Raw genomic sequence first — 26806 nt, 5'->3', positions numbered from 1 at the left:
GGCTCATAAAAGAGCAGCTTCTTAGTGGTGTGCAACGTCTTGGCAGGCGTATGACCTGAGAGAAGTGCAGCTTACAGGAGCAGCAACTGAGGTGTGGTGGATGCCCAAAGGAAGAGGCACTTGGTGTGGACTCTATACAGATGGTACATGCACTCGCACTAGCCTCAAAACATGGACAGAAGAGCACTGCAGTTTGTCGAAGAATCAGCATAATACAGCATCATGTCATCTCGTCAGCCAGAGACTGGCTACTATCTTTCAGGGAACATTTTCCAGGTAGTCCTAGCAGCTCTAAGGACAATGCCCTAGATGGCACTACACTCAACAAACTATTCATGATAACAAACGATATTACTATCCCTTGATAGCCTTTAGAATACAAGATTGGGACTGTAGTGATACACCGGGGTCTATTGATCACTAAAAGCTCAAAGAGCGAGTCAAATCAAAAACACCTTCGTCAGAGAGTTGCAACCGGACATGGTCAATTTGCAGGAGCAGTTCCTTGATATGACTGTAACTATTTCCTTCTGTGAAAGGAGGAATTTAAAGGCTGCTCCTGTCACTGCTGCCTGTTCCGGTACGCCATGTGTTAAGAGAGTGGATAGATTGGCACACCCTACTCCCACCAGGAGATAAAGCTGCTCTATTGTTTGAAAAAACCCGGATGAGGAAATTCACCTGGTACACACATTTGAACGTGGTGAGGTGCAAAATTTCCGGCGTACTGCACTGAAGCGAGCAAGCGTAGCAAGCGAGCCAGAACAACCTACGGGGGATTTGGGGGGATTCTCCTCTGAATTTTTTTTTTAAAAAGAGTGGATAAAGCAAATTTGAGGAAGCAGGAAGTTTAGTAAAGCAATACAATTTAATTATATATGAGTCTTCTTTTTCAATTAAAAACAAATTATTGAAAACATATATCCTTTATGGGGATCAGAACTGACTGCTTATATTCAAACCCCATTATCACTGCCCCCAGACATCCCACCCCCACAACCTGTGCCAGCAATAGATAGCAAACACCTGGGAATCACAGGAAATCCATACAGTGCGACATACAGCTAGGTAATCATTAACATTATTTTGAAATGCTCCTTTTAAAATCTAATATTTTGGTCCTTTGCAGTTTAAAAAAAGTACTGTTTGTTTGAACATCTTCATCACTTGGTCCCAGCAGGCGGTTTACACATGTTGAAGTTCACAGCACCGACATACCAATTGTTGTGTGACCTGTGCTCTGATCATTCTGTGTACTATTTAGAAGTTCTTGGGCTGTGAATTGTTGAAATCTAAATAGTGACTACAGTTTTGTATACACTCCGTGTATGCAATAATTTGAAAGTGGATTAATCGATTTCGTGCTATTGAAGAGCAAGAAAAGCATGAAGAGCATCAACGTAGGAAGCTCTATATAAATACCCTTAAGTGGAATAAAATTGTGAATAATCTACTGACCTCTGACGTACACTAAAGGGCAATACAACTATAACAATGCATCATTCGAAGCCAAAAACAAATTGACTAAATTTTTAATTTGTCCCTCAAACTCAAAACTAGCGCCAGTATGGCTTGCCTTGGTGAGATTTGCCTTGGTGCACTCATTTTCTATCCGAAAACGGAAGAAGTTGTTTCCCTACTTACCACTAAAACTGCAAATTTGTCATTTCAGAGCACCGGAAATGAATAACAGATGACAATCTATGGTGCTCAAATGACTATACTGTAAAAGACTGGGAGGCTGAGCCTTCCTTGCCTGAATCGAAAACAGCAGAATATCATTTCAGATGGAAAGGGAGTGAGAGAAATAGCACTTCTTAATCTTAGGCTTGGAAAAAATAAACACACCGGAGAACACCAACTGCAGTTGAAAGCTATTTCTTACACTGAATGCAACAGTCCATTGCGCAAACGCTTAAACTTTGCATGGTGTGTCTGCCATCCCCCCTCCCCACCCCAGCCGACATCCATGGCATCCATAGCTCAAAATATTCAAGTAACCGAAAGCTTAATTTTAATTAATACCACACAAGTTAATGAACATCCTAGGATCCATAGCTCATGCCTCCCAGTCTTTTTAATTTCTATAGGCCCGTTTAGTTAGTGGACATCAAACTATTACTGAAATGTCAATTCATAGCATAAATCCATAGCTCAATCCATAAAAATGACACTTCTTAATGCAGCACCTGGAAAAAAAATAATCACACCGGAGAACACCAACTGCAGTTAAAGCTTTACATCAAATGCAACAGACACACACAGCCCATAACGCAAACGCTTAAACTTTGCACTGTGTGTCTGCCCCTAGGCCCCCACCCCACCATGGCATCCACGTGACGACATTCGCCAGGCACCCATAGCTCAAAAAATTCAAATAATAACTAGTGCTGCAAATAAGCAAAAGCTTAATTTTTTTATTAATACCGGCTGGTATGTTTCACAGTACTCAGTCTGCAATGTGATTACTTTCCGGTCTAGGGGCCTCATTTATGAGAAATGACGCATCACTGTGTGAAAGCAGTGATGCGTCACTTCTCAGTGCGCACTCCTTGCGACATGATTGATGCGTCATATTTACAGTATGACGCATCATGTCGCAAGGAGTTACAGATACGTCAGTATTTCTGATGTATCTGTAAGCGCAAAAGTCACGCATTGCTGTATTGTGTCACAAAAGTGATGCAACTCCAGCAATGCGTCCTTTCACATGGGGAAAGCCCCATGTGAAAGGGCTTGCGTCAGTCTTACGCCTGCTGTGAGGCAGGCGTAAGATTTTGACGAAACAGAGTCCTAAAAGTGACGCAGTGAAATCTCATAGATTTCACTGCATCACTATTACGAGGCTTTTTGCGGGGGAACGCCCCCTCTGCATGCATTATACCTGACGCAGGTATAATGTAGCGCAGGGGTTTACAAAGTGACGCATCTGCACAACAATTGACGCATCGGAAGCGCAAAACTGACGCAAGGCCTCATAAATGAGGCCCTAGGAGTCTGTGCCTTCACCATTCATCAGAACTCCGTGCTGTGACAACTCACTCTCTGAGACCCACTGAGTCCCGTGCGGATCTTTATCTCTTCACCCAAACCCCTCCTTTCTGTTCTGACAACATCCTTGGAAACTGGGCCTTTTTGAGGTATATGTGAGAAGAAGATTGACATCCACGACCAGCTGTGCACAACCCCTAACCTGACAGAAATCTTGAGGGGGGAGAAGTTTTATGAAGATAGACATTTGTGGAGGACTAATTCAATTATTTCAGCACTCAAACAAGTTTGCAGAGGATACATCATACAAGCGAGGCCCGTTAGTGAACATCAAAACTGTAAAACGATGTTTTATTTAATCCATAAAGTGCATTTTAAGCATTGAGCTATGGATTTGAGCTATCCATAGGTCAATCGATAAAATGGCACTTCTTAATCCAGCGCCTGGAAAAATATAATCACGCTAATCATCTCACCGCGGAGAACAGCAACTGCAGTTAAAGCTTTCCTTTACCCTGAATGCCAGACTGTCGATTGACAAATGCAGAACAAATACACACAGCCCATAGTGCAAACGCTTAAACATTGCACTGTGTGTCAGCCCTCTCTCCCCCACCCCGGCTGACATCCATGGCATTTTGGCATCATGCGAAGACAAGGCCCTAAAAGGGCCTATAGTATGTAAGAAGTTTAAAAATGCCGGCTTGGGCCCTACCTGGGCTGGTGAAATTCAACTGACCGAGTCACAATGTCAGACAGCAACTACCTGCAGGAGATGGTGGACTACTAGCTGCTGCCGGCAGTAATGAACTCTCTGCTCCAAAAATGCAGTCCGTCCGTGAAGCAGTAACCAATATGGCTTCCTCTCAGTACTCTGACTGCCACAGTGCCACTGCAGTGCAGACTCATGCGCGGGAAGGCGTTTGAAGTCGAGTCTGCGCAGACTGGATTCCTTGGCTTCACGCCTGCCACACCCCTTTCCCAAGTCATCACAGGGTGGGTCCCACCATGCCCTGTAACGAGTTGGGAAAGGGTAGAGTGACAAGCTCAGAGTCTCCACTTCCTCTGATTGATGTGGAGGGTTAGCGATCCCGGGCTTGTGTTTAAAACGCCTGGAGCTAACTTTACCTCTACGCCATCAGGGGGTGGAGGCTGTGCCTCGTAGCTAGGTCTTTGCCGAGCTGATGACATCATAGCCTTCAGGGCTGTGAGGTACTCAGCCGGCAAAAACCCACGTAGGCACGTACGTATGCTTAAGGCAGGGGAGAGACTAGAGAATCAGTCACGTGATGTCCAACAGCAGCGATAACAGTCATTGGGGCATACACAGTGCCCCACAGCCCCGTCTGCAAGTACTGTTGTACCAAACTTGTTAGATATTATTAATGCATTTTGGCAAGTGATATAAATGTTTTTTTTGTTGTAAATGCCTAGGAGCTGAGCTTTGTTGAATCCAGCAATGTAACGGGGGTGGAACCCCGACGCCCTAGTTGAGAAACCGCCACTGTAAGCAATGCCACTGAGAGGTTTAAAATAAATGCCTACCAAACTCACATACATCTTCCTCGAGGAAACTCATTTTGCTTTTGACGATGGTAATAGACTGAGGAAACTATGTAGAGGACAAATCTTTTCCATAAGCTACAACTCGTATTCCAGTGGAGCAAAGATGAAATGGATACAGTCATGGATCCCCTTCAAAGTCAACAAGTCATTCATACAGTGTGAGGGCAGATATGTCATAGAAGGGTAAGTGGATGGTATAGATGTAGTTCTAATGAATATTTATGCTCCTAATACTGAACAACCAGAGGTTTAGATTAAATTATTAAAGTAACTTGTTCATTTTCGCTTGATTTTAGGGAGAGATTTCAAGAGCATTCAAGATGTTGATGAAGAGAGGTCCCACCCCCACGCTACAATTACCTTGTCCATCACTGATTACGATAGCCAGGTCCCTCAGGGAGTGGGTGGATAACCAGGGACAAATCGATTAATGGAGAAGATGGTATCCTGGTGACAAGTGATGTTTTTTCTTTTATGGAGTTTTATATAGCGCAAACTTGACCCAGTATAGGGTATCAGAGCACTTTACATAGCACCAGTTGCGTTACATGAGGACACATTAATTTTTGTTAGGCAAGGGGAGATTAAGTGATTTGCCCAGAATCACATGATGTTCAGCATCATTGCTGAGATTCGAACCTGGTTCCCCAGATTCAGGGTCGACCGCCCTAGCCGTTAGGCCAACTCCTCTCCCCAATATTTGTTCTACTCAGCCAATGACCCTCAGATTAGACAGTATATTTGGGCCTGCATCTACATGTACTGCAGCTGTCCATGTGAAATATTTATTCTGAACACTTGTCAGATCTGTAATGGTGTTTATTTGGGGAAAGTCCTGGTCTTGAACATTTTAGCTCATTGCATCTGAGGACTCCACCTGTAGGAGTATTATTGAGGATGCAATTTATAAATATTTTATTGAAAACATGGGCACAACCTTGAATGATTTGGTTGAACAAGACACCTTCGAGGTTGTCCTGAGGGGCCACTGTATCAGAATGACATATTGGGTGTGACATGTGTTAGATCACGAGCTGGAAAGCCTGGAGAATTAAATGAGGATACTTGAAAATGTCTTGATCACGATGATGATGTTACCATATACATTATTGGGGCAAAAGGAAAAGTGTGCCTAACTCCTGGAAAACTCAGGTGCTTGAAATACAGAGCATAGTTGACAAGATTGCATGCTGATGATGATAAGAAAGGTAGGTTATTGTCTAGAATCTCCCATAACAATGTAGAAATTAATATGCCAATTTCTGATATGGCTAGAGGGAACACCATAGTTTTGTGATTTGCTGGTGCCTAAATTGTGTAAACTGTATTAAACAGTGACCCTAAATTGAGCTGTTGGACAAATCAAGCTTTCATAGTATACCTTCCAAAATCTAGATGTCATTTGTTTTTGTTTACATGATTTTTTATAAATTCTTAAGTATTTAGAGACATTATACATGTGCACATATCAGCAAAATATACAGTCAGAACACATTTACATTTTAGGTTAAGATGACTCTGAGCAACACTACATATCATGTCTTCAGTGAGTGTCTGATTACTGAATGTGATGAAGCGTTAATTGTTCAGTAGTGTATACAACAAGGATGACCCTGCGTTTCTGATGCTGGTGAGTCTCATATCTAAGTGCAGCATGTAAGGTGCAAGCTAGGCGGGGTAGGTGGGGGTGAAGGGTCAGGGGGAGGGAAGGCTTGGTCAGGATGTGAACAATGTTAACTTTTGCCCAATTTGATTTTCTATCATTCCCCAGCGCTTATAGTTCGTTTTAGAGATTGGATCAGTTTTAGGTCCCTCCTTTTTTTTTTTTTTTTTTTTTTTTTGGTAATCCTCATATATCACATATGGAACTCTTGATGGGACACTGGCTCCTCCATGCACTACTGGCCGTTCTGTACCGACCCTCATTCGTTTTGGCCTTATGCAAGTTGAATTGCCCGTACCCTCCCTCAAGCGGCCACTACCTTCCCCTCCAAACTCCTTTTTTTCGCCGATCTTTGTGCGCCCTTTGCTACTTAGGAGTACGGGGAACCAGCAGGGCTCCAGACAAATCATTGGAAAACCAATCATCGAGATTGCCATGCCACCAAGGCTGCCCAAACATTCGTCTCACTTCTGGGATCACATGCCACATCTGATTTGCAGGTTAACATAATCTGCCTCAGGCAATTAGCAAAGGTAGGGGGAGTTGGATCTTTCCATGCCCTACAGATCTCACGCTTTGCTAAGAGGATGATAAAGAATACGAATTTAGTGGTGAGGTCATTCACCTGATAGTTCGTTACAAGCCCAAACATAACTGTAAGCCTTGGAAGTACTATAGACATTAACAGTACTTCTTCCAAAAATTCCTTTATCTTCCCCCAGTAGTCCGCCAATTCGGGACAGTCTATAAACATATGAATGTCGTCAGCTCTCAAGAGGCCACACCTAGGGCAGTTATAGTCAATATTTGAGAATTTTGCCAATTTCTTCGGGGTTATATAAACCCTATACATGGTGTATATGTGATTCCTTTTCAGCGCAGCCGGCTTGATTACAGCATTTAACACCCTGAAAGAGTCGTGCCAGAAATCTAAAAAGGACCCGTCTGCCGGGGTAAGAGCGTTGCTCCACAATTTACAGATTTCAGACTCTGTAACGTCCTCCCCCTCCAACATTGCCGAATACCAAAATGATATTTGGGATTTCCACTTACCCCTTCTAGCTACCTCTTCAAATTTGGGGTTTGGGGGGTTGTTATCATTGGGTATGTCAGGTCTCGTTGTCCACCAGCCTGACAATTGATAGTATTTAAACCGCGTCAGGGCTCCCCTGGTTAGATTAAACAGAGTGTCCCAACTTAAAAGTTGGCCATCTCCCTGCAGGTCTCCCCACCTCTCCAGCCCTGCCTGCTTCAAAGGTAGTGATAGTTGATCATTAAGGCAGGCAGGGAGGCCTGGTGAGTCCCATATAGGTGCCTGCGGCGCATAATACAAGATGTTTAGTTTAGTCCTTACAAATACCCAATTTTTCAGAGCTGACCTTAAAATCTTCAACCTTACTTTCTTGAAAAATTTTGGGTCCCCAAACTTGTAAAGAAAGAAACTAGATCCCTGAGGGACGTCCTTTAATAAGACAGAAAATAGCAACCCCATTGATGATTGGTCTATATGGCCCGCCATAATTCTGAAATGCTTAAAATGAAAGGCATGGCAATACAACATTAAGTCTGGAAATGCTAGCCCTCCTGTCTTGAGACCCCTTCTTAATTTCTTCCATGCTATACGGGGGCCTTTAGCATTCCAAATGAATGAGCCCAGTTTTCCTCTTAGCTTTTTAATTAAGGGTGCTGGAAAAGATAATGGAATTGCATTAAATAAAAAAGTGACCTTAGGAAGCACTATCATTTTCAGGAGATTCACTCTCCCATATATATTTAAAGGCAGAGAGGACCAACGTTGCAATAAAACAATTGTGTCTTTAATGACCCTTTCTAAATTAATTTTGGGGATTTCATCTATCTCATTGACCAGATGGATTCCCAGATACCTCATTTTATTCTTCTTCCCCGTCGAACTAGACTGCTGGTTCCATTCCATTATTTCCGTCTTTTCAGCATTGATTGAGTACCCCGAAATATTACCAAACCCCTTTGCAACATCTAATAATCTGGGGATCGCTACGTCCGGATTTATAGTGTACATTAACAGGTCATCCGCATACAATGCCAACTTAAGCTCCATATCCGCTATCTTGAAGGGTTTAATTATTGGATCAGCTCTTAATAAACAAACGAAAGGCTCTATATATAAGTCAAACAATAGGGGGGATAAGGGACATCCCTGTCGAGTACCTCTGGAAATATGGACCTGCTCAGTCAATGAACCATTTACTAAGACCTTTGCTGTCGGAGCTAAATATAAGTGCTTGATGGCTGTTATGTAGTTCATCGGAAAGCCAAATTTTTCCATCGCCAACCACATGTAGTTCCAGTCGACCTGATCAAATGCCTTGGCGGCATCCACTGCTACTATAGTCAGAGGCAGCTTCTTTTCTTGAGCCAGATCAATCGCTGCTACCACTTGAAAAGTCAACTCGTTGAGCTGCCTATCCGGAATGAAGCCCCTTTGGTCACTATGTACTACCGATTTTACTACCTTTGCTAGTCTCGTGGCCAGTACCTCCGCAAATATTTTATAGTCCACATTTAGAAGTGAAATGGACCTGTAGGACTCTATCCTACTTGGGTCCTTGTTTGGCTTCAACAGTAATGTGACCGTTGCCTCCGCCCATGACCTGGGGACTTGTCCTCCCCTGAGTAGAACTTCATTGAATAATGGGGTCAAAACCCCTATGATCTGCTCTATAACAATCTTAAACATCTCCACTGGAAGCCCATCTGGGCCTGCGGCTTTGCCCTTAGCCATTTTCGCCAGCTGAGCCCTTACTTCCCCTTCTTTGATTTCTGAACTAAGGTAAGAGCTGTTTGACTCAGATAACTTGGGGAGCAAGACATTTGCAAACCAGGATTCCACTTGATGCTTACCCACAGAAGAACTCGGTCCATATAGGGCCTGCATATATCTCTTTGCTTCTTCTCTTATGCAGTCATCTTCGTTAGTTTTTTCCCCTGTACTTGATAAAACCAAACTATCTATCTGGTTTCTTGTTCTGTCTGCTCGAGCCTTCCAGGCCAGGAGACGCCCACACTTCTCACCGTAAGCAAACTGCTGTAAATTACTAATGTCCCACTTTTCCTTCAATTCCTTGTCCAACCCTGCTTGAAATTCAGCAAGCAAACAGTCGAGTTCTCTCTGAAGAATTAGCCTGTTATCCGACTCCTCTGCTGATGCCCTCTGTAACTCCTGCTCCTTAAGCTTGATTCTTGAAATCTGTGCTTCCCTTTTCTCTTTCCTCAGTCTATTCCTCCTGATCATCAGGGTTGTTAAAAAACCTCGGGAAAAAGCTTTATAGGATTCCCAGACAATTTGTTTATTTGCTGACCCTATATTGATTGTAAAGAATTCTTCAGACTGGGTCACTAAATCCTGTCTGACCCCTTCATTCAGCAGCAGCGTCCGATCCAATGTCCATCTCCTGAAATGTTTTTTCTGTTTCATATTAACTACCATTTCCACCACTGAGTGATCTGAAAGAATTGCAGGGACATATGATATAGAGTTGACTGCCGAAGTGAGGTTCTTATCTACCAGTAAGAAATCTATTCTAGAGTGATGCCCATATCTTCTACTATAAAAAGAAAAATCTCTTCCCCCTGGATTTTTGAATCTCCAAATGTCCATCAAGTTGAAATCCCTCATTATATTCTTAAGTTCTGAACTGGTTTTTTTTGGTGGAGAAAATCTCACTCTTGATGTTCTATCCAGATCTCTATCAAAAATAAGATTAAAGTCTCCCCCAATAATTATTGGGCCTGTTGTCTCTATTAGATTGGTTTTAAGTTTCATCAGGGCACTCGGGGCGTCTAGATTCGGGCCATAGTAGACTGCGCAGACAAGAGGGGTGCTTCCTACCATCAAAGAAGCTATCAACCATCTGCCTGAAATGTCTGTTTCGTATTTTAACAACCTAATCCCCGAGCCTGCTCTAATAATCACGGCCACCCCCCTTGTACTACCGCTTTGTCCCGAGGATATAATTTCCTGGATCCATCTGCATCTCCTAAATATTTGACAGCATTCTTCCCTCTCCACATGTGTCTCCTCTAATAGACAGATATGCGCCCCTGATCTAAACAAAAAATCTATGATCCTTCTTGCTTTGGTCCTATCTCTTAACCCATTGACATTCCAGCTTATAAGTTTTATACTATGTGTCGTATCGGCCATAATTCTCTAACATCACCTTAAACATTTTGAGCCAGCTCCCTACTTGAGCAAAAATTATTTTCAAGCTAATATGAGGATTTGTTTTACTTTTTCCCCCTACTCCCCTCCCTCCTCCCCCCCTTCCCTGAGGAACCCCCCCCTTTACTCCTATGGCGATCATGTCGCCCGTCGGGAACTCTCCAGACCCCCCGGGAGGCAACCCTCGTGGTTTACTATGCTATATATGTACGACAAAAGCTAGTTAAATCTATTCTTCCCCTTTCCCTACTTTTCCAAATGGACACCCTTTATATAGTAGAAAGAATTTTTTTTTTTTTTAATTATTATTTTTTTTTTTTTAACTTTTCCCCTTTTTTTTTTTTTTTTTTTTCCCCCTCCTAATTTTTTTTTACCATTTCTTTCTCTACCCTAGAAAACTACAGGCACCCCGAGACCCCACACACACACCATTAATTGCCTTTATGCACATGTTACTTAGATTCTAAGCTAATTATCTAACTAATTATCTAACTAATTTTGCTCTCAACCCCCCCCGGGGGTTTCCAGAGTCCTATTTTATCTTACTCAGACGTTTTCTCACGCATCAAAATAAGAAAGGAGTCGACATCCTGAACTGAATTAAAGTTATGCGTTTTGTTCTTCCAGACCACTCTCAAAAAGGCAGGGAACTTCATCTGGACCTGAGCCCCTAAGCTCCTCAGCTCAGGCATGCGAGTCCCCAACTCCCACTGTCTTTGTGCTGTTGTTTTCCCTACATCAGAACGGATCATATAGTTTGCTGCACCTAATTGTAGGGATTTTTCCTTCAGGGCATTACTCAAGATTAATTCTCTTACTGAAAAGGATAGAAAATTCACCAGGATCTTTCGTGGCTCAGATCTTCCGGAACGCTGCCTGAAAGGGTCTCTGTGGGCTCTTTGTATCTCCCTCTCAAGATCTATTTCTGGACTGTTTTTTAGGACGCCCTCTCGGAGGATTTTGCAGATAAAGGCTTTAACATCCCCATTTTCCAACCCTTCAGGTATTTTCAAGAACTTCAGATTGTTCCTTCTTGAGTGGATCTCTAATCTTTCCACGTCCATCTGAAGGTCCCTGTTTTGCGCTCTTAGCGTCTCAATATCTCTTTCATGTCTTTGTGAGGCTCCCTTTAGGAGACTAACATCTTCCTCGAGCTCCTCCGTGCGCTTACTGACATCCACCAATTTTTGCTCCAAACTGGCGCACTGATCATGAATGATTTTTTGGTTGGCCTCGGATGTATCGAACTTCTGATCAAGTTTCGTCAGCAGGTCCTCTCTAAGACTTAAGAGAAGAGCACCCACCTGTGACAGACCTGCGTCCGGAGCTGTCACCACTGATATTACAGGGGGTGAGGGGCTAGCCAAAACGGTCTGTGCCGGCCTCTGACCTAAAGGTCTTCCCTCTATTCTAGTTCCGGTTTCATCATCTTGCACTAGCTCTTCCTCTGCTCTCTCTTGACTCTCTTGATTTGTTGCATCCTCCAACTGTCCCAATACCGAGTAGCTATTTTTTAGAGTCACCGCGAAGGATATGCCTGGTATATCCGCAGAAGTATGGTCTGATAAGCTTCTGATACTTTGTGGGTCCTTTGACGTAGGATGACTAGATGAACCCGGGGATCCTGGAGAGATATGGCAGGGGATACTTCCTCCTCCTGTCGGGGAGTCAACCACCTTCTCCATTATTTTAAAGTAAGCCTTTAGGGAAGGGGTGGGCTTCGGGACTGTCGCGCAGGATTTCAGCACCTTCTGCTTTAATTTTTGCTTTTGCTTTTGCTTAATCGCTTCCCCCACTTCCCCCGCGATATTGCTCCTACCCCTCCTTCTTCCTATCGGGGAGATCGGGATAACACCTGCTGTTACGGTGGCGGGAACCTCAACTCCTGACTTCTGTAAGGCGAATCTTGACCTCAACTGGTACCTATTCCTGACTAAAGGTTTGAAGGTAAGGGGTGGTGGGGGAGAAGATGCGTTAGAAGGAATATTGGAGGCTATATTACAAGATAAGTTTGAGGGTACCTTAATCTTTCCCTTATCTTTAGTAGCAGTCTTAATCTTATACTCCTCACCTACCAGGCTCTCTGGGAAGATGACTGTCTCCTCCTCTTGTCTGGGGTGTATAAGCAGATTCTCAGGTATTAGACTTGCTCCTAAGTCCATGCCCTTGTCTTGTAACAAACGCTGTAGCTCACATAATACCTCACCACTACTCAGTTCCAGACCAACCGAGCCCCTCTGGAGCCTGAATGTTAGAACCCCCTTCTCCGCTCCTTCCTTTAATGAGGGACGATACACAAAATTGCTAGTTACTGGGGAGTTGAGGCTTACTCTTGCCAACAGCCTCCTCGCTTGCCCCCACGCATAAGCCCAATCCCTCGACCCCCGCAGTATTCTCCCGAGATACCTCCTCTCCTCATGTGCTGTGGAAGGGACGCAGACTCCTTTGACTTCGCCCTCCGTGGGACCAGAATTAAATTCTGGAAGAAGAAGCCTGCTCGAGCTCATAACACACCACCGAGCACGTCTGCTGCCTCGCTCCCCCGCCGGCCGCCGGCCGCTTTCACTTCCTGACTCTGACTCCGTCTCCAACCGCGTTCTTCGATCTCCCCGCCTCTCCGTTCCTCCAGGGTCCTAGTGCCGGGAGCACTCCTCGACCGGAATGGACGCCGCCTTGACTTGCTTGATATTTTCCCGTTTTTGCAAGGAAAAACAGAGAAAAGGCATCAGGGTGCTGCTCGCATTATACTAAAAAATCACCCGCTCCGCTCTCACCGTTTCGGTGCCTTTGTCGCTGCCTTCTTTTCGGAGAAATCACCTCCCGGACCGGAGCTCCCTCGGCAGACGTCAGCCTGCCGCCATGTTCCTCCCAAGTTTTAGGTCCCTCCTGTTCTATCAGATGTTGAGTACTTGGGATATATATGTGCGTTGTTAAGGTATTAGGTCTTGCGATGGCTCATCTTTTGGGTTGTGATTGTGTTTCTGCTATGTTTCATGGTTCGTGGTGGCTAGTGTATCACCATTACCCATGATGAGCGCCTGGGGTTCTACATTTGCCTGCCAAGCATTGCAGAAGTCTTGGAGAATTGTGTCTCATGCAGTCACCATTAGGTGTTTGCGAATCCACAGAGTATCTTCACCATGCAGAGCAACACTCTCCGCTTGCACCCAAGTGGTCAGTGAGTGAAACCAGGCTAACTTGCGTGGGGGCTTTGGGCGTTTCCAGCGTTTAGTGATCAATCGATTGGCTGTGAGTAGTCCTGAGTCTATAAACCTGGACGTTATTTTCAAAATGTAGATGTAATAATCTAAATTAATCAATTATCAATGCTTAAAAATTATTATAATATTCTGACCAAGATTATTGCAAAGATAATTGCTAATAGATTGCGCACAGTTTTCCTTCAATTTATGCATCCCAACCAAAGTCTGTTTATTACTGGGCACGGTATTTATGAAATATCAGATGCCATTTTTATTAGGTTAAGGCTGCAACTCTACTAAGTATGCTACTACCCAGGGTGATGAAAGTCCATTAAAAAACATAATTTGGACACTCTTAATAACTGAAATTATGAAGTACTCACGTTTCTATATTTACAACCAATGGCAAGGGTTTGTATGGTGTAAGTTGTTTCAGACTCATTTACTGTTGGGAGGGAGACCAAGACAAATATGTTCACTATTTTCCCTGATATTTTGCACTAGCACTTGATGGCATATCATGTTGTGTTGTAAAAGACAAGGTCATACAAATTGCTGATTTAACTCGTTATTTTCATAATACATGAATAACATTTTGCTCAATTTTCCTTATTCTGCATCCACCAACTAAGGGGTGCAGCATATGTCCCCCAACAATACCAAGCCCTCACTTAGAAACCCACCACTTTCCATTTTGCTGCATTAATTTCTTGTAGATTCACATGCTCTATATTATTCTCCCATCAAATGGTAAGATTCATGTAAAGGTAAATAAAATGGTCTTTGTATGTGCCAATTATAGGTGGAGTCACTGCAACCACTATATTAAGTTGAGTGTAAGCCAACAATGCCCTAGCACCAAAGATGCAATCTTTAGATTCAGTTTGGGAGCACAGATGATACTCTGCGGGAGAATAATAATTTGCAACAACACTGAGAGAGAAGAAGACCATCCACGGATGTAGAACATTCAGCACTTCAGGGACACTTTACAGAAATACAATGGCCATTGCAAATCATCATTGATACTTAAGAAGACCATTGTCTGAATGCCACAAAGAGTAAGCAATGCCTGCAGTCTGATGTTACAGCCTCAATCCAAATGTTTGATAACATACTCAGCTCTTATAAGATACATCATAAATCAGGGAGTAAAAGAAAAGGGAAGACTCAGGACAAATGGCAGAAGAATATATACACCATGAGCCAGCAGGATAACTTGCAGGGCAATTAAATGAATACACATATTGTGAGGAAAACACTCAGATACCCATGTAAAGTGCTACTACCACCAGAGAATATATATATGGCAGGGTATATAGAGCTGACTCCTTACCTGAGGAGATAAACACTTACCACCCAAAGTTCCTCCTGGTGACCTGTTCATGTACCATGCTCTAAAAGAGAGAGCAGCAGGTACATATGAAGTCCAGTTATAAGAACAACAGGAAGAAACATGTTTGTAGCATGTGTGGCTGTAGGTACACATGCTTTGCATACTCATGGCAGCTAGTGTTGGGCTTGGACATTTGTTCCTTGTTTGTCTTCAAAGAAGTGTGAGTCACAAGATCTCGTGTGACTCCTCCCTTAGTACACTTTGCATCAGGACACAGACTCCACCTCATTGTTTTCCGATCATAGAGTGAGTCATATAAGTGGAGTAAAGTGCATTGTCATAGAAAAGTCTATGGTGTTCTGCGTATTTTGGATGGTTAAATAATATATTAGAAATTAAAAGAACATTTATGATCATTGTTTGCTTCTGTAGAGGAGGATAACAGCTTGGGAATTTACAGCACTGCACGTGACAGATGGATACAGGGTAGCGTTTTTCGTTTATAGCATGGGTGGCTGTAGATACACATGCTTTGCACAGACTGTAAAGCAGTTTCTTCCAAGAGGAGGCTAGCTAGCGCATGATGCAGATGTTTGAAATAATGTTATACAATTTGGCCAACTGAAGCCTGCTAATGAACATGGGCGTCCACACAGTAGTGCTTAATTAATGTGTGTAACCGGGAGCACCCTTTTGTATATCTGCTGTAGGTGTGGTACCTAGGAAATCCATAGTGGCAGCTTTCTTGCACATCAAGTGTGGAGTGCACAGGTAGCATGCGCTTGGCTGTGGCATCGCAAGTTTTGAACAATCCATCTTGCAAATCCTGGATTCAAGATGAAGTGTCCCACATGCGATTTGGAAAATGGACTGAAAGAGCTGTTTTGAGTTTGAAAGGAATTGGGCCTGTCGATAATATACATGATTGCTCTTTTGATGTCAAATGCATGTAAAGCCATTTCCTCTGCAGAATCTGGCTGTAGGAAAAAGGTGGGCAGATTAGTGGTTTGGTTGCTGTTAAAGGGTAAGACCATTTTAGGCAGAAATTTGGCATTTGTCCTACGCTGTCTTTATGAATCTAAATTACTTTCCTCTATAATTAGAGCTTGTAACTCACTAATGTGTTCGAGGGAAGTAATTGCCACAAAGAATGCTACTTTCCAGGAAAGAAACTGCAGTTCACATGAATGGAGTGGCTCAAAAGTTGGGCACATGCACCGAGTGAGGACTACATTTAAATTTTACTTTCGGACAGGGAGCATTCTGGGAGGTATAACTCTTTTGAGACCCTCCATGAAGGCCTTCATGACAGGGATCCTTAAGAGGGATGAGTGTTCTCCTTTCTGCATGTATTCTGCGACATCAGCTATATGTAATCCTGCTATGCCTGCTCTATATAAATACAGAAGATACCAATGTCCTGCACAGAAATCTTCTGATGTCTGTTTTTAGATGTGCAGCAGGAGATGAATCTCTCCCACTAGGATGTTTAACAGCTGTGAGTAGTGGGCTTGCATGCCTCTGGCAGGATTAGCATACACTCCCCTGGAAGTTTAAGGTATTCGAGCACTAGGATCTCAGGTCCAGGTTGCTAAGTTGATCTGCCTGAGATCTTGGTATTTGAGTAGGCCCTGTTGCTGAATGAGGAGGTTAGGCTGATTGGTGGCTTCTCGCGTAGACTGACCACCATCTCCAGCAGCATGGTGTACCAGGTTTGTCTGGCCCAAGTTGTTGCCACTAGGATGAGGGTCATATAAACTTGCTGCATCTTCCTCACCACATACGGAATTACTAACATATTAGCAATAGTGTCATTAGAATTAAACAGTGTTGTTGCTTAATACTATGGTGTATGAGTTGCTTTGGAAATGTATGCTGTGTAGTAATTTTAAATACTGGTATTTTAACAAACATTTGTAGTTCTTCAAATAGTTGATCGGAAAGTAGACTTGCCACCTAATGAACTCATTGGATTGGTATGACCTAATAGAAGCATAGTTGCTTCCTTATCAGATTGTGTTGCATTCCTGATCAGTGTTTATAGCAACAAGGTCAAAGCTGAGGAGGCTCGGCGAAAGAGAGATCGAGAGGGTTCCTTAAACCCTTTCTACACTCTGTAATAAGACTGTGAAGTACACTGCATAGTTGCACATCTGGCCCTTATTGTGATCTGCTGGGAAAAGTCCAAACCCCTAGCAAATCCTTCTTTGCGCAGAGATGGGAATTATGAGTGGTCCAATAAAGTCTGTACTCTTGAAATCTTTTCTCAGATACACAACGGTAGGCCAGACTTGCCCATACATCCCAGATATATCCTGGGGGAACAACTCGGGACCCTAAGATGTATTTTCCCAGTGTTTCCCTGAGGAAATTGCTCACTGATTTAGTGTAAACAGTGAACGTTGCACAACAGATATTGAATGATTCGAGGTGGCTCTAGTGTAACATGTGCAACACAGTGCATCATTCCCACATGGGAAATGTACAGCAGCAGAGACATATTGTTCTTTATGTTGCATGTCCTGCACAGACCATGATATGGTGATGTATTTCTTCACAAGAATGTTGATTCAAGGCGGCACCAGTGCAGTCAATAGGACAGACTTGATGGAGCGGTAATTTCTTCTGGTAATTTCTCAATGTAAAACCCTCATGCTACCTCTAATTTACCGCTGAAAAAGGTGTTGGGCCCTTCACACCATGTATTACCTTCAGGAGGCTTTAAATAAACCTGAACAGTAAAAAATGCAATTATTATTCAAGCCAATAAAGAGAGTTTAAAGGGTTTTATTTTCTAGTCAAAAGTTAATTTTTCTCTGACCCTTTATTTATTAGTAAAATATCAATCAGGTTACAGAATTTGGAAAACAGGAAAAATAGCATTAAAACAGACCACATTACAGTCTGCATATAGGCATTACATGTAGGAAAGAAAATGTGGCGCAAAATTTCAGTCAAAACTCTTATAGAGTTTCTAAGAAAAATAGTCTTGCAAAGCTAATCAATAATTAAATAGTTGGCAAAAATCTCCCATTAAGAGAAATAAATGCATAAGTCAAATATTTTTAGGCCTAATTATTTAGTCAAAGCATAAACTTAAAGTTTAGCATCTAAATCTAAAAAGCCTTTCTATCTGTTGCTGCTCTATTCATCTCTGTATCAAAAAAGCAAACAAGGAGTGAGACAGCCCGCCCTTACAGGCCTCAAAGGAATGTGACCTGCAGTGCCAAAATATGACGTGCAATGACTTTGGAAAAAATCACCAGGGAACCCCCCACCTGACTCTCCTCGGACGCCCAAGGCTGCACCCGTGACGATCTCGTACCTAACCCATGTGAATGAAGCAAAGCCTAAGCCAAAATGAGCAAGAAGCCCTATGAGCAAAAAGCCAACCCTGCCTCCAGAGAGGTCATTATTTATACTCTAATTCTTGGCAGTCTACACAAACATGTTGCACCTTCAGGAAAACCTGTACGTGATTGGTCACCCACAATAGCATGAGTTCTCACTACCCTGACTCATTCTAAAAACTTGACTATACCAGTTTTAACAAAAGAAGCGCAAATGATTTAATACATTTATAAACGTTTGCAACATTTACTAGGAAAAATGTTTCATTCTAATTCTCTTCCTTCCTTTCACAGCGCAGTAGGACGGATATTTTAACTAACTGGTACATTGGCACAATCACAAGAATGTACAAAGATCAAGATGGCCTTGACTTCTTCCGCAGTTTGAGTCAAGCTGGTGTCTGCGCATGCTCTCTTCTCTTTTAATGCAAGCCATAGCCTTGCTGGATTCACAGGCAGACATTTTTTCTTAGGCCCAAAAACAAAGCAAACACAAAGAGAATATTAATTTCATGTAAATCAGCCCATTATGTTTCCCTCCCTCATATTAATACCCCTTATACATGTTTACCTAGCCAAGCTATTAGTGTCAAGCAGCTTTTCTATTATTTATGACAACATGCAAAATTAATGTGCAATATGCAACATAGCATTTTTATGCTTTAGTGTAAAATTTAAAAGCACACATAGTTAATACAGCACACTCAGTTAATACAGCGCACACAGCAACATGCTTTAGTGTTTTAGATAGCTTTTCATGCAAAAAAGCATTTAGCTCTATGTATAGTGGTTGGTGCATTTGTTAATTCACACACATTATAAAAAGAGGTGTTATAAACTGAAAATGTTTATCCAAATATGCAACAAGTCAAAGTCTTTTAAGACAGAAATAGTGAATTTAGATTGCAAGGGTGGAGCTGGGAAGAGAGAAACACATTCTATTAATCTTCAAAGCTAAAAAGGCCACTTTTCTCTACACTACAAAAAACACATGTTAATTCAGCACAAGCATTTCAGACTGAATTGGCCTCACTTTCATGTTTTTCATGTGCCAGGTTTTTATCTTGCACCAAAATGTGCGTGGCAATTTAAATGCAGTCTGTGTGAAGCACAAAAATAAAACAATGCCTGACTCCAGGTGAAATCTGCTCCATCAGACTGTCCTGAGAGATGTCCTTTGTTATGCCCACAACATGGTGTGCAGCATGCACATTGGCATGGACAGGGACTGCATGAATGAAGGAAGTTGGTGATGTTGGTGTGCCCTCTAAATCCTTGACCACATCAAGAATCACTTATGCTGGAAAGCAATAGCTTGGTATTACTTCATCATAGTGGACCCTTGGCCTGGATGCTCTTTCGCCTCTTCTCTGTCTCTTCAACAAAGCCATAGCAATTATGCCTAGTCAGGACACTTTTGTACAACTGCAGTGGTGTCATGCTGCTTTTACACCTTCTAAGTGAAAAACATTAGTATGAGACACACTGCACGTGAATTCAGGTCATGAGCTATCTTACTGTTCTTGTCAGAGCATTCGCTATAGTAATTGTTAGATGTGATATTTTAATGATGTGTGGATTACATATAAATGACGGGTTTGTTGTACCACATGTTGACATTGCAGCTTTGTGCAATTTCCATCTCTGTATTTAGTCTGTGCTGTGGTTTATGTTTTTTGGGCTCTCGGAATGCCATTTCCATGAATGGACTCTTGTCGGTCTCACACCTGGTCTCGACAGATGGAATTATTGTTTTAAAAAGATACGTTCACAGTAGTAGTGAAAGATCTGCAATGATACATCATTATGTAAATGTGTGATACCTTCCCTCCGCGAATAGCTCTACATTACACAGGAAGCAATTGCATTAATCATGGGGTAAATGAACGTCTGTGCCTTTATGTCCTTTGTGCATTGGGACCATGATGTTTTCTGTTGCATGAACAGTGCTTTTTCTCATTAATATTGTTCCTCTTCATTATCATACTTTATGCAATAATTGCTGTGGCGTTAACATGGTATAAATTGTACAGGTCTACATATGGAGAAGCAGATTTTCAAGTGATAACCCTGAGGCCATATGCAAACACATGTAATCTCAAAGCTTATAAGAAGAGACACTTGAGCTCAGTGAGCTAGATTAGAAATCTCAGTGTGTGGGAAGAGATAATGTGGAGAGTACTAGATATTTCCCCACGTAAGATAACATTTTAAGTGCTTCACCTGACACTTCTAGGAAAAGGGTGTTACTGGATTTTATATCAAATAATATAGTTGAATTTTAGTTGGTAAGTACTGAAATAAATCAACTTTTCTTCAGGTTTATTCATCCAAATTGTAGTAAATGATGCAGACGTTGTATGTGTTAAATTATTTTAAAGAGATTCCACTGTGCCACTCAAAATCTAATCCATTAGGGTGCTTGGCGGAAGGAATCAAGACCACAATCTCAGAGAGTGACCACATTTGAGAGCATATTAACAAGGGCCGGCGATAAATATCGCAAAGTGCATATTTAGCGCCGGCTATTTCTGGAATTTATCGCCCGGTTAGCGCATTATCAATAACGAGCATCGCCGAGGGGTAAAAATTCCAGAGATAGTGTGGATATCGCCGTTTTCCATGGTGGAAAACGGCACTATCCTAGATGATAGGGCCTGTGGTCTTGCCACAGAATCCATCCCCCTTGTTAAGTATGCCTTAGTCAGGAATTTAACAGATGTTAAATTCCTGCGTTAAGGCATACTTAACACGATTTAAATAATCAATATCCTTCCTTGTTAATATCGCGAAGCTGCCTTCGCAATATTTTCCCTGGTTGGTTTCACAGCCACGCCTACTTTGCATCTCATTAGCGATGCAAAGTTAGGCTTGCTGGAAATGGGCGCTAAGTCAGCTAAACACGCGATAGCGTGTCTTTGCTAATAAGGCGATTTAATTATCGCCGCTTTTCGGCCGAAAAAGGCCACAAAAGCGGTGATTATTTTATAGTGCCACCTTGTTAATATGCCCTGTGGTGTCTGAGTGAGAGAAGAGAGTTGGACTACCTCTAATCAGAGTTTTATTAAAATGTGATTCATTTGAATACAAAACTGTTGTGAAATCCACTATCTAGTAGCCATCAAAGATGCCTAAGATGTGCTCATTTATCATTGGTCATGAAAACACACAACCCTTACTTGAAGAGTACATCTAATGTAGTACATATATGGAAGAACATGTATGAAATGCAGTTGACAAGTAAATTAGCACAATCAGGGTAAATCAATCGAGACACTAATACATATGATATAACGATGAGCAGACTGAATAAGAAAAGGTTAAGAAATAAAGATATAACACTTTTGCTGTAAAATGAAATGCAATGGAGAATTGTGGGAGTGTAAAGAACCTCGTGCACATTTCTCTTCTGACTGTGCAGTGCCTGGTGCAGGTAGGGGTTTGAGCCACCGCGTTGTGCCTTGCTGTGTCTGTCTGCTTTTTTTACCTGTGTCACTGTTGCCCTTTATTTGGTGCCTGTCCTGTTATTGTTTTTCAGCTCCAGTATCTCCACCCGTTCTTGCTCCCTTCCCACAGCTGCCCCTGCGACCCCTCCCCGCTGCCGATTCCCACCTCCCAGCTGCACCTCCCTCCCCCTTCCCTATTTAATAGCGGCCGCTATGCACCAAAGGCATGCCTGTTGCGCCCATCTGTGTCCCGACCGTGGCCAGCGCCAGAGACCCTGGATCTCCGACCTTCCACCGCTATGACCCAGGGACCCTCCTCGCATTCAACCCAGGAAGGAACAAGTGCCAGCTGTCCACACCGAGCATCACCCATGGCCAGTTCTCCTACTGCCACTATCACCAGACCTTCACAACCATCTACACACCCACGACCACTGCCCAAACACCGAACACCAACACCTCTGGAGCCCTGAGATGCATCCTCCTCAGCATGCGTTCCATGTGCAGACATCCTGTAGAGATCTGGGACCTCCTCGACACCCTCGCACCAGACGTCGGCTTCTTCACAGAAACCTGGATCAACTCACCTCTTCCCTGGGGTAAACAACCTTTACAACAAAACTTTTACAACGACCTACCATTACAACGTAACTTTTACAACGCAAACTATTACAACGCATTGCTCTGGGGGGCGCTCTAGGATAGGGAATAGGTTAATTTACTATCCAATAACCTTCCCTACTATCCACGGGGACTGGAGTTGGAATAGTAAATTAAACTATTCACTATCCAGCGCCTAAAAGCATTATGCGTTGTAATGGTATGCGTTGTAAAAACCGTGTTGTAAAGGTAGGCGTTGTAAAAGTATGCATTGTTACGTCATACATCCCTTCCCTGGACATTGCCCCCACCATCCCCGACAGATACAAGATCGAGAGGAAGGACTGCCCAGAAGGGGACTTGGCATCGCACACAAGAACTCCCTCTGACTCACGACCTCCAGCTCGAGCAACAGTCCACCCACCACCAAACACCTCCAGATCCAGACCAGCCCCAGAACGAACCTGAAAGGCACCCTCGGCTACAGACCTCCTGGACCTCGAACGGCGTTCTCCAACTCCATCGCTGACCTCATCACCCCCACACCATCACCTCCACGGACTACATACTCATCAGAGACCTCAACTTCCACCTTGACAACCTCAGCGACCCCAACTCCGCCACCCTCCTGGACAACCTCGCCAACCTCGGACTGAAACAACTCGTCACCACCCCACCCACAAGGCAGGACACACCCTTGACCCCATCTTCGCAGGAGGTACCAACATCCACTTCAGCCACACCATGCAACCCCCATAGACGGACCACCACTGCGTACACTTCCACGTCGACAAACCAATGGTGCAAAGCCTACACCCGCCCTCCACAAAGAAACTGGAACAAGATCACAGAGGAACAGCTCAACTCCACCCTCAACCGCAATGCCCCCACCACCTCCACAGACGCCAACCTCACAGCCAAAGAACTCCACAGATAGATCTCCAACTGTGCACACGAGCTCACACCCATACGTAACCCGGACAGGCAGCCCCCCAGGAAGGCCACTTGGTTCACCGCCGACCTCCAAGAATCCAGGTGGGCCTGCAGACGCCTCGAGGAGAACTGGAGAAACAGTAAATCCTCAGAAGACCGCACCACCTACAAGAACACTGTGACAGAATACCACCAACACATCAGATCCACCAAAAGGACCTTCATCCAGACCAAGATCCTCGCCAACTCGAAGGAACTATTCAGCATCATCCAGGAATTCACCAAACCCCCCAGCGAAACCACAGACATCACCCCAGAGCATGACCTCTGCAACAAGCTTGGCTCCTACTTCCACCTGAAGATCAAGGGTCTCTACGACAACTTCAACAGCCAGCCACCTAACTCAGAAACCACTCCCTACTCCAGCAACGCCAGCCATCCCACCATATCATCCTGGACCCCAATCACTACCGAAGACACCGCAACGACCACGAAAGGCATCCACTCAAGAGCCCCCACGGACCCCTGCCCCCCGCACATCTACCACAGAGCCGCCATCGCTCCAGAACTAAAACGCACCATCAACACCACCTTCGAAACTGGCATCTTTCCTGACGGCTGGAAACGCACAGAAGTAAGAACCCTTCTTAAGAAGCCTTCAGCAGACCCCACAGACCTAAAAAACTACAGACCCATCTCCCTCCTCACTTTCGTGGACCAAGCCACATAGAAGACCGTCAACATCCAGCTAAAGAAATTCATTGAATAAAACTCCATCCCGCCCTCTCCCAATCCGGATTCCGCATCAACCACAGCACAGAAACCACTCTACTCGCCGCCACAGACGACATCCGCACCCTCCTCAACTAAGGACACACCACAGCCCTGAGCCTACTAGACCTCCAACACCGTCTCCCACCGCACACTTACCAGCAGACTCCACAAAGCCAGCATTCAGAGAACCGCCCTTGAATGGCTCCATTCGCCGGATGAAACCAAAGAAAGAGACTTCCTCCTTTCCTCTCCGAACCCACGAAAATCAACTGCGGAGTACCCCAAGGATCGTCGTTCAGCCCCCACGCTCTTCAACATCTACATGGCCTCCCTTGTCACCATCGTTAGACAGCACAGACTCAGCATAGTATCCTACGCTGATGTCACCCAGCTCATCCTCTCCCTCACCAAGGACCCAGTCACCACCAGACTCCACTTCCAGGAAGGAATGAAAGACGTCACATTCTGGATGAGCAATAGCTACCTGAAGCTCAACTCGGAGGAGACACCCTCCCCCTCTCCATGGGACTCCTGGTGGCCCACCAAACTCAGCAGTCCCCCCACCCCCATGGACCATGTCTGAAATCTCAGTTTCATATGCATCCCCTCCCTCTCCATAACCCGACAGGTCAACGCCGTCACCTCCATCTGCTACAACACCCTCTGCATCCTCCAAAAGACCTTCTAAAGGATCCCCCCAAATCAAGAAAGACCGTCACCCACGCACTCATAACCAGCAGACTGGACTTCTGAAATGCACTCTATGCCGTGATCAACAAGTCTCTACTCCGCAAACTCCAAACCGTACAGAACACCGCAGCAAGGCTCGGCATCTTATAACAATGAAACATCACCCAGCACCTGCGCAACCTCCACTGGCACCCTGATGAGAAAAAGAAAAGAGTAACCTTCAAGATACTCACAAACACCTACAAATGCCTCCACAACACTGGACCCCAATACCTCAACAACAGAATCTGCTTTCACACACCCAAGAGGAAACTCCGATCCACCGACTTTTCCGAACCCCTGTGCAACCGCAGAGCAAGAGCGGGCGTATGAACCATCTTTTACATCGACCAAAAACCTGAAACGAGCTACCGATCATCATCAGGCATGCTCCCACCCTGCACATCTATCAGGAAGACCCTCAAAACCTGGCTCTTCGACTGACCGGAACTGCATACCCCCCCCCCCCCAGTGCCTTGAGACCCTCACAGATGGGTAGCACGCTTATAATTCCCCTGATTGATTGATTGACTGTACTACACATTCTGTTCTACCACTAGAAATAATTATAATTATAGTTCCCGTAAAAGCATGTCGAAGAAGGACAGACATACAGTTATAAGTTAGTGCCAGCAGGAAAATTGCTGCACGCTAGATTTATAACATGATGTATCAATCAATGGCCCAAGAGCCAAGCATGTGAGAACAGTGCATATGAAGTAATGATTTTGTGTTCGGAAACGCAACAAAGACAATAAACATGAATATTTTTATGTATATGGCATGTGAAGCCAGTGAGCACCAGCAGTACAAAAAGGCAATAGTCTGGGGAAGATGGGTGATTTTTTTGCCAAGGTGGCATGTATGAGATTACTACCAGGGCTCCATAAAATTGGTCATGCTATATGAAACTATATAGCCCTGTGAATCAAAAATATCTTAAATATAAGAACCTGTTATTTTTCCCATACCAGTTTTCTCGAGTGTTGAAAAATAGAGCTTGGCCCACATTTAAACAAGCAAAATCGAAGATCTCCCCACTTCATAGCAGTGACTTTTGTCCAACCAACTGCCATATCAATGTGATGGAAGTCTCGTACCCGAAGACCTCAACTTCACTGGGTAGTGCCTTCGGTGTTCAGCTGGACAACAGGAAACATGCTTCACAGGACAAAGAACACAAAGCTGCTGAGCACGGTAGGCTGATGTTACCTTATGAATCACAGTAGGATGATGTTACCTTATGAATAATTATGGCAACCCATTAATAAAATGGTGCTAGTCAGCAACTCATCAAATGCATGACATGCTCTTCCACCACCACATATAGTACACATACGAGGAAATATGACATGGTTGAGTCACTTTTCGCAAACCAGGTGCCATCTTACCAAAGTCTTCTTTTCTTGAAGTTTTATGCATTTTTGCCAATATTTGTAAAATGTAATGTAATTGCTCTGGGACAATATTGTGCTGCACAAGTGGTATTTATGATTCCTAGCTGACGTTTGAAAGTTTTCTCGAAAATGTTTGTGAAAAGATATTTAGATTACACCATTTTTAATAGCTAAAATAAACCTGTCATAGAATCCAGCCATTATTAAACGTGAACATCAAAAGTAGGTGTAATTTCAATAAACTCCAATGTAGAAGTGTTCAATGGTGTGCTAGTACAGTAAGAGCAATGCAACAAATGCCATGCTAATCACTGACTATGCAAACTACTTCAATTTTAGCTGAATACATGTGTCATGAAGATATCTTGAAAATCAGACTCAAATCAGACCATTATGGAACATAGCTAGGCACTGGTGCAGTATGATTCAACATCATTTTATTTGGTGGATTAACACGGAAGGGATCCTGACCTAAATATTGCTTTAAATCAGAAGATTTCCGCAATCTAGTATAACCTATGATAGGCCATCACATCAGTAAAGTTTGTTTTGTAGTGACCTAGTTACTTAGTGACGTACAGATAAATCCTCATCACAAGAGGAAAATAGTCAAT

The 26806-nt window shown here is 43.5% G+C and overlaps 1 protein-coding gene across 1 annotated transcript in view; it reads left to right on the top strand.

Moving 5' to 3' along the window:
* Positions 1-26806, top strand: part of PREX2 (phosphatidylinositol-3,4,5-trisphosphate dependent Rac exchange factor 2) — a 1276790-nt gene that overhangs the window by 755458 nt on the left and 494526 nt on the right. The window contains exon 25 of the mRNA XM_078687188.1: positions 25770-25992. Within this exon, the coding sequence (XP_078543314.1) occupies positions 25770-25992 (223 nt within the window). The remainder of the gene's footprint in view (positions 1-25769; positions 25993-26806) is intronic.

The sequence above is a fragment of the Lissotriton helveticus genome, chromosome 4_1 (genome assembly GCF_964261635.1).
Source record: "Lissotriton helveticus chromosome 4_1, aLisHel1.1, whole genome shotgun sequence".
Classification (NCBI taxonomy): domain Eukaryota; kingdom Metazoa; phylum Chordata; class Amphibia; order Caudata; family Salamandridae; genus Lissotriton; species Lissotriton helveticus.
The sequence above is the reverse complement of the archived record's forward strand: the minus strand, read 5'-3'. Positions and strand labels throughout refer to the sequence as shown.